Raw genomic sequence first — 9,669 nt, 5'->3', positions numbered from 1 at the left:
GGCCAGGTTAAAGCCTGCCTCATCCAAATATATGAATTTGTGATGGTTGTCATCAGCATCCAGCTCCATCACCCTCTAAAAATACATTTTGGAAAGAGATTTACTGATTACTGTACAATGTAGAATTATTAGGGTATTTTATTACAACAGCCATCTTGAAACTGAACATACCTGAACATACTCAGTCCTCATTTGCTTCACTCTGTCTGCATTTCTTTCAAAAGGCACACGGTATAGTTGTTTTAAAGACACCTGGTGCCTTTCCAGCATGCGTGCAATAGTCGGCAAACTTATGGATTCCACATTGTTAAACATGTCTTCATTGTCCAAGATATGCTGGCGAATTTCTGTAAGGCGAATATCATTTCTGGCCCGAACCAAATCGACTACAGCCTGCTCTTGTTGGTCAGTCAGAATTTTGCCTCTGCCTCCCCTATTTGGCTTAGTCTCAATTCTACAGGGAACATGGGGCGGCGCACAATTGGCCAAGCGTCGTCCAGGGTAGGGGAGGGAATGGCCGGCAGGGAAGTAGCTCAGTTGGTAGAGCATGACGTTTGCAATGCCAGGGTTGTGGGTTTGATTCCCACGGGGGGCCTGTATAAAAAAATAATGTGTGCACTCACTAACTGTAAGTCGCTCTGGATAAGAGCGTCTGCTAAATGACTTAAATGTAAACATTACAGTAAGAAGACACTTGGTCACATCACCTACTCTGTGATACACATTGGTATGCAGTCATTTGACATTTGAGAGTAGCATAATGTTTAGTGCATGCTGACGACTTACCGGTTCTCATTGCGGAAAGTTCTGATTATTGAGGCCACGGTTGACCTTCTGAGGTTTGGTTGTATCATTGTAGCCGCCTCAGTCATTGTCATGCCATGATTTATGACATGGTCTACAACTATTGCTCGGATTTCATTGGTCACTCTTTGCTGTTGCTGCCGCTGTCTTGGTCCGTGGCCTTGTCCTCTACCACGTTCCCCCCACACCTCTCAAACGAGGCCCACGACCACCTCTCAGAAGGGGTGCTTGTCCCCTGCCATTCCTTTGACCAACACGTCTTCCTCGTCTTCCTCCCACTACTGCTTGACCTCTATTGTGACCTGGATCACCTGCCGGCTCCATGTTACAGTACGTATATCGCTATGTTGTTGCAAGTGGATCCCAATCAATTCTTTATATACTCGTTCCACAATGTGAACTCAATCATCAGTAACGAGTTGGCAGAATTGGACAAGCAATTACAAGGGCCTGCATTCATACAGTGCAGTATTGTCAATACTGTAAATAGTCTGAAAAGGTGGTACATAGGACCATAGAAACGGTGTCTGATAAAGAATGATGATGAAATATTACATCCCATAGATAATGTAGTCTAATTGCTTCATGCTCCACGCTAATTGGTGACAATGAATCTCGTTATCTTGAAACTTTCATGATCTTAACATGGAATATTGTTTGTCTGTTTCCATACAACTATGAATTAAGAGTAATGCAACAGTTACTTATCATTTTGAGCAGTTGTATCACTTGATAGTTGGATAATTGTAATGAAATGAATAGACACTCATCTGAAATGTAATGTGTGAATTGCCTTTTGAAATAGTAGTACTTTGATGTTAAGTTGTGTCATATTGAACAGGTGATTTTTGTTAAATGAACAAATGATCTTAGTTTTATGTGTATTGTATCCAAGCAATTGAAAAAAGTGTTAGAGTTTTGAAAAATGTGCATTTTGATCACTTTGGTTGTGAGTTTTGTGTCTAGAGTTTTGAAAAATGACGTCAAGGTTCTAAAATTAGTGCCAAAGTGATTGTAAAAAACTGTAATCAAATGGCCACCCGGACTATTTGCATTGTCCCCACCCCACCCCACCCCACCCCCTCTTTTACACTGCTGCTACTCGCTGTTTATTATCTATGCATAGTCACTTTACACCTACCTACATGTACAAATTACCTCGACTAACCTATACCCCCGCACATTGACTCGGTACCGGTACCCCCTGTATATAGCCTCGTTATTGTTATTTTGTTGTGTAACTTTTTTTTTTTTTTTTACTTTAGTTCATTTAGTAAATATTTTCTTAAATCTATTTTCTTAAAACTGCATTGTTGGTTAAGGGCTGTAAGTAAGCATTTCACGGTAAGGTCTACACCTGTTGTATTCTGCGCATGTGAAAATAAAAATTGATTTGATTTGATTTCGCTTCTGGTTCAGCTTTGTGACTAGAGGATGAAATATTTGTTAAGTGAAAAACAACCTCCAGACTGCCCTATGTCATTTCTTGGTTCTCTTTAAGCAATCCTATTGGCTGAAGAACACTTTAGCCCTGCCCACCAGGCCCGTTCATTGGACCCCTGGCTTGTCCGTCAAAGCTCGAACGCTCCTTCGTTCAGGGTTGACGGAAAAAGCTATACGGACACTACTAACCTGCAAGCCGATATTTAATTTTAGAATTTGTTAAAATTAGGTTAAGGTTAGAGTTAGGGTAAGGGTTAGGGTTAAGGTAAGAATCGTTTTACAGGTCAGCAGTGTCCTTATAGCCTCTCCAAGATTGACGTCAGCGAGGATTTCCCCTACTTTCACTCCACTTCCCGTAATAGAAGGTTTAGCGGAATGATTTGATCACGACTCCCCCCAAGTCGAGCCCGCTGCTACACGGAACGAATACTTCTCATTCATTGCGGTGTTTGCGTGGTGATAGTCTCTCTCTCTCTCTCTCTGGATAGAAGCTACTATCTTTGTAGCAACTCAGGAACCGACTTGGTAGAGAAATGTCTACCTTTAACCAGGGGCAGAACAGCGAGGAAACGGGAACATTTGATTCATATCAAAATCACATTCTGTTACAGCGAGCGCCTCACGAGCAACCGCAGACTGTGTTCGTCATTCTAGACACGGCCGAAACTCTGAATTTGATTAGGTGAGTCAAAGATACAGCTATATAGGGAACAACTATTCTATTCAGTTGGATATAGTGTTCCCATCCACTGGTCTACTCATAAAAGCAGAAGAACTTGAAGAAAGGCACTACTGGGGCATTTTGACCTGTCATGGCATCACTCTCTCAGACAGAAAGCTCTCTGTCTAAGCAGGGTAATTAAAACACACACACACACACACACACACACACACACACACACACACACAGGGGTCGCTAATTCTGCTGAGACGTGTAGGGTGAGTCATCACCTTCAGCATTGGGCTTATCTGTTATCTACTAGACAGCATGCCATGTATCTGTGATGGAATGACATGCTATCATCACAACTGAGTCATGGGAGGAGGGAGGGAGGGAGGGAGGGAGGAGGGAGAGGGGGGGGGGGGGGATGTGTGTGTGTACCAACTAGCTACCTTGAACTGAAATGAAAAGCCAAAGTGCATTTGATTCCACAGCTATTAAGTTATTATAGTTTAAACTGACTTACTAAACTGTTCATGTTATAGTTTAAACTGACCTACTAAACTTGGGATTGAATATATTGTATTTTGTAACACTTTCAACGTCCACATGTTGTTGTATAAAAAGGGAAGTTGCATAATGCTGAGTGATTTGAATTATGATGATTTACTTTACTGGACTATAACTTTCGGTGTAATCCAGTGAACTGTAACACTTCTTGAAAGTAACCCAATCTGTATTTTATGTTTTGAATGGGGTTTTAAATCCCTGGCTGGCTGTTATAACATAGGATCCATGGCTGGCTGTTCATACCCTGGCTGGCTGTTCATACCCTGGCTGGCTGTTCATACTCTCTCCTCCTGGTTGTGTGTGTGTGTGTGTCTGCCATGCGTGTGGACCTTGTATCTGGGTGGAAATGACTCAGCAGAAATCTCCCCCTCAGCTCTCAGATCCTTTTCATGGCTTCCTGTAGGATACATTCCAAATGGCACCCGATTTCCTTTATAGTGCACTACTTTTGATAGTCCCTGATCTAAAGTAGTGCACTATATAGGGAATAGGGTGCCATTTGGGACTTGCCCTACAGCCTGGTCTGGGATGAATGTAGAGCTGCTGAGGGGTTGTTATTTTGCACTGTCTGACCAACAAAATGAAAACACAACTCCCCAATAACATTACACTTACAGCATGTTGAGTGGACTATTCCTACTAGAATGTTACACTTACAGCATGTTGAGTGGACTATTCCTACTAGAACGTTACACTTACAGCATGTTGAGTGGACTATTCCTACTAGAACGTTACACTTACAGCATGTTGAGTGGACTATTCCTACTAGAATGTTACACTTACAGCATGTTGAGTGGACTATTCCTACTAGAATGTTACACTTACAGCATGTTGAGTGGACTATTCCTACTAGAACGTTACACTTACAGCATGTTGAGTGGACTATTCCTACTAGAACATTACACTTACAGCATGTTGAGTGGACTATTCCTACTAGAATGTTACACTTACAGCATGTTGAGTGGACTATTCCTACTAGAACATTACACTTACAGCATGTTGAGTGGACTATTCCTACTAGAATGTTACACTTACAGCATGTTGAGTGGACTATTCCTACTAGAATGTTACACTTACAGCATGTTGAGTGGACTATTCCTACTAGAACGTTACACTTACAGCATGTTGAGTGGACTATTCCTACTAGAACATTACACTTACAGCATGTTGAGTGGACTATTCCTACTAGAACGTTACACTTACAGCATGTTGAGTGGACTATTCCTACTAGAATGTTACACTTATAGCATGTTGAGTGGACTATTCCTACTAGAACGTTACACTTACAGCATGTTGAGTGGACTATTCCTACTAGAACATTACACTTACAGCATGTTGAGTGGACTATTCCTACTAGAACGTTACACTTACAGCATGTTGAGTGGACTATTCCTACTAGAACGTTACACTTACAGCATGTTGAGTGGACTATTCCTACTAGAACATTACACTTACAGCATGTTGAGTGGACTATTCCTACTAGAACATTACACTTACAGCATGTTGAGTGGACTATTCCTACTAGAATGTTACACTTACAGCATGTTGAGTGGACTATTCCTACTAGAATGTTACACTTACAGCATGTTGAGTGGACTATTCCTACTAGAACGTTACACTTACAGCATGTTGAGTGGACTATTCCTACTAGAATGTTACACTTACAGCATGTTGAGTGGACTATTCCTACTAGAACGTTACACTTACAGCATGTTGAGTGGACTATTCCTACTAGAACATTACACTTACAGCATGTTGAGTGGACTATTCCTACTAGAACGTTACACTTACAGCATGTTGAGTGGACTATTCCTACTAGAACGTTACACTTACAGCATGTTGAGTGGACTATTCCTACTAGAACGTTACACTTACAGCATGTTGAGTGGACTATTCCTACTAGAACATTACACTTACAGCATGTTGAGTGGACTATTCCTACTAGAACATTACACTTACAGCATGTTGAGTGGACTATTCCTACTAGAATGTTACACTTACAGCATGTTGAGTGGACTATTCCTACTAGAACATTACACTTACAGCATGTTGAGTGGACTATTCCTACTAGAATGTTACACTTACAGCATGTTGAGTGGACTATTCCTACTAGAACGTTACAGTTACAGCATGTTGAGTGGACTATTCCTACTAGAATGTTACACTTACAGCATGTTGAGTGGACTATTCCTACTAGAACATTACACTTACAGCATGTTGAGTGGACTATTCCTACTAGAATGTTACACTTACAGCATGTTGAGTGGACTATTCCTACTAGAACATTACACTTACAGCATGTTGAGTGGACTATTCCTACTAGAATGTTACACTTACAGCATGTTGAGTGGACTATTCCTACTAGAACATTACACTTACAGCATGTTGAGTGGACTATTCCTACTAGAATGTTACACTTACAGCATGTTGAGTGGACTATTCCTACTAGAACATTACACTTACAGCATGTTGAGTGGACTATTCCTACTAGAACATTACACTTACAGCATGTTGAGTGGACTATTCCTACTAGAACGTTACACTTACAGCATGTTGAGTGGACTATTCCTACTAGAACGTTACACTTACAGCATGTTGAGTGGACTATTCCTACTAGAACATTACACTTACAGCATGTTGAGTGGACTATTCCTACTAGAACATTACACTTACAGCATGTTGAGTGGACTATTCCTACTAGAACGTTACACTTACAGCATGTTGAGTGGACTATTCCTACTAGAACATTACACTTACAGCATGTTGAGTGGACTATTCCTACTAGAACGTTACACTTACAGCATGTTGAGTGGACTATTCCTACTAGAACGTTACACTTACAGCATGTTGAGTGGACTATTCCTACTAGAACATTACACTTACAGCATGTTGAGTGGACTATTCCTACTAGAATGTTACACTTACAGCATGTTGAGTGGACTATTCCTACTAGAACATTACACTTACAGCATGTTGAGTGGACTATTCCTACTAGAACGTTACACTTACAGCATGTTGAGTGGACTATTCCTACTAGAACGTTACAGTTACAGCATGTTGAGTGGACTATTCCTACTAGAACGTTACACTTACAGTATGTTGAGTGGACTATTCCTACTAGAATGTTACACTTACAGCATGTTGAGTGGACTATTCCTACTAGAACATTACACTTACAGCATGTTGAGTGGACTATTCCTACTAGAACATTACACTTACAGCATGTTGAGTGGACTATTCCTACTAGAATGTTACACTTACAGCATGTTGAGTGGACTATTCCTACTAGAACATTACACTTACAGCATGTTGAGTGGACTATTCCTACTAGAACGTTACACTTACAGCATGTTGAGTGGACTATTCCTACTAGAACATTACACTTACAGCATGTTGAGTGGACTATTCCTACTTCCTTTACTTTCTTTTATCCCTTTGGAATGTTGACTTCAGTCTACTGTACTCGTGTTTACAGTCGTCTACTGTACTCGTGTTGACTGGAGTCTACTGTACTCGTGTTGACTGGAGTCTACTGTACTCGTGTTGACTGTACTCGTGTTGACCGTAGTCTACTGTACTCGTGTTGACTGTCGTCTACTGTACTAATGTTGACTGTAGTCTACTGTACTCGTGTTGACTGTGGTCTACTGTACTCGTGTTGACTGTGGTCTACTGTACTCGTGTTGACTGTGGTCTACTGTACTAGTGTTGACTGTAGTCTACTGTACTAGTGTTGACTGTAGTCTACTGTACTCGTGTTGACTGTAATCTACTGAACTCGTGTTGACTGTAGTCTACTGTACTCGTGTTGACTGTAGTCTACTATACTCGTGTTAACTGTAGTCTACTGTACTCGTGTTGACTGTTGTCTACTGTACTCGTGTTGACTGTAGTCTACTGTACTCGTGTTGACTGTAGTCTACTGTACTCGTGTTGACTGTGGTCTACTGTACTCGTGTTGACTGTAGTCTACTGTACTAATGTTGACTGTAGTCTACTGTATTCGTGTTGACCGTAGTCTACTGTACTCGTGTTGACCGTAGTCTACTGTACTCGTGTTGACTGTCTTCTACTGTACTAGTGTTGACTGTAGTCTACTGTACTCGTGTTGACTGTGGTCTACTGTACTCGTGTTGACTGTGGTCTACTGTACTCGTGTTGACTGTAGTCTACTGTACTCGTGTTGACTGTAGACTACTGTACTCGTGTTGACTAATCTACTGTACTCGTGTTGACTGTAGTCTACTGTACTCGTGTTGACCGTTGTCTACTGTACTCGTGTTGACCGTTGTCTACTGTACTCGTGTTGACTGTGGTCTACTGTACTCGTGTTGACTGTACTCGTGTTGACCGTAGTCTACTGTACTCGTGTTGACTGTCTTCTACTGTACTAGTGTTGACTGTAGTCTACTGTACTCGTGTTGACTGTGGTCTACTGTACTCGTGTTGACTGTAGTCTACTGTACTCGTGTTGACTGTAGTCTACTGTACTCGTGTTGACTGTAGACTACTGTACTCGTGTTGACTAATCTACTGTACTCGTGTTGACTGTAGTCTACTGTACTCGTGTTGACCGTTGTCTACTGTACTCGTGTTGACCGTTGTCTACTGTACTCGTGTTGACTGTGGTCTACTGTACTCGTGTTGACTGTACTCGTGTTGACCGTAGTCTACTGTACTAATGTTGACTGTAGTCTACTGTACTCGTGTTGACTGTGGTCTACTGTACTCGTGTTGACTGTGGTCTACTGTACTCGTGTTGACTGTGGTCTACTGTACTAGTGTTGACTGTAGTCTACTGTACTAGTGTTGACTGTAGTCTACTGTACTCGTGTTGACTGTAATCTACTGAACTCGTGTTGACTGTAGTCTACTGTACTCGTGTTGACTGTAGTCTACTATACTCGTGTTAACTGTAGTCTACTGTACTCGTGTTGACTGTTGTCTACTGTACTCGTGTTGACTGTAGTCTACTGTACTCGTGTTGACTGTAGTCTACTGTACTCGTGTTGACTGTGGTCTACTGTACTCGTGTTGACTGTAGTCTACTGTACTAATGTTGACTGTAGTCTACTGTATTCGTGTTGACCGTAGTCTACTGTACTCGTGTTGACCGTAGTCTACTGTACTCGTGTTGACTGTCTTCTACTGTACTAGTGTTGACTGTAGTCTACTGTACTCGTGTTGACTGTGGTCTACTGTACTCGTGTTGACTGTAGTCTACTGTACTCGTGTTGACTGTAGTCTACTGTACTCGTGTTGACTGTAGACTACTGTACTCGTGTTGACTAATCTACTGTACTCGTGTTGACTGTAGTCTACTGTACTCGTGTTGACCGTTGTCTACTGTACTCGTGTTGACCGTTGTCTACTGTACTCGTGTTGACTGTGGTCTACTGTACTCGTGTTGACTGTACTCGTGTTGACCGTAGTCTACTGTACTCGTGTTGACTGTCGTCTACTGTACTAATGTTGACTGTAGTCTACTGTATTCGTGTTGACTGTAGTCTACTGGTACTCGTGTTGACCGTAGTCTACTGTACTCGTGTTGACTGTCTTCTACTGTACTAGTGTTGACTGTAGTCTACTGTACTCGTGTTGACTGTAATCTACTGAACTCGTGTTGACTGTGGTCTACTGTACTCATGTTGACTGTAGTCTACTATACTCGTGTTAACTGTAGTCTACTGTACTCGTGTTGACTGTCGTCTACTGTACTCGTGTTGACTGTAGTCTACTGTACTCGTGTTGACTGTAGTCTACTGTACTCGTGTTGACTGTGGTCTACTGTACTCGTGTTGACTGTAGTCTACTGTACTCGTGTTGACTGTAGTCTACTGTATTCGTGTTGACCGTTGTCTACTGTACTCGTGTTGACCGTTGTCTACTGTACTCGTGTTGACCGTTGTCTACTGTACTCGTGTTGACTGTGGTCTACTGTACTCGTGTTGACTGTGGTCTACTGTACTCGTGTTGACTGTGGTCTACTGTACTAGTGTTGACTGTAGTCTACTGTACTCGTGTTGACTGTGGTCTACTGTACTCGTGTTGACTGTGGTCTACTGTACTCGTGTTGACTGTGGTCTACTGTACTCGTGTTGACTGTAGTCTACTGTACTCGTGTTGACTGTAGTCTACTGTACTAGCAGCTGGTTTAACACATTGTTGTTTCTCTTTCTCTAATGCCTTTA

At 41.8% G+C, this 9,669-nt stretch overlaps 1 protein-coding gene across 2 annotated transcripts in view; it reads left to right on the top strand.

The window, feature by feature from the left end:
- The first annotated feature begins 2,418 nt into the window (after window positions 1-2,418).
- The window catches only part of LOC311123854 (transcription factor E3-like), a 41,712-nt gene continuing 34,461 nt past the window's right edge, over window positions 2,419-9,669 (top strand). For both annotated transcript variants that reach the window (XM_084198076.1, XM_084198075.1), the window contains exon 1: window positions 2,419-2,929. In XM_084198076.1, the coding sequence (XP_084054202.1) occupies window positions 2,781-2,929 (149 nt within the window). In that variant the 5' untranslated portion in view covers window positions 2,419-2,780. The remainder of the gene's footprint in view (window positions 2,930-9,669) is intronic.

This window comes from Coregonus lavaretus (genome assembly GCF_964263955.1).
Source record: "Coregonus lavaretus genome assembly, contig: HAP1_SCAFFOLD_421, whole genome shotgun sequence".
NCBI lineage: Eukaryota > Metazoa > Chordata > Actinopteri > Salmoniformes > Salmonidae > Coregonus > Coregonus lavaretus.
The sequence above is the reverse complement of the archived record's forward strand: the minus strand, read 5'-3'. Positions and strand labels throughout refer to the sequence as shown.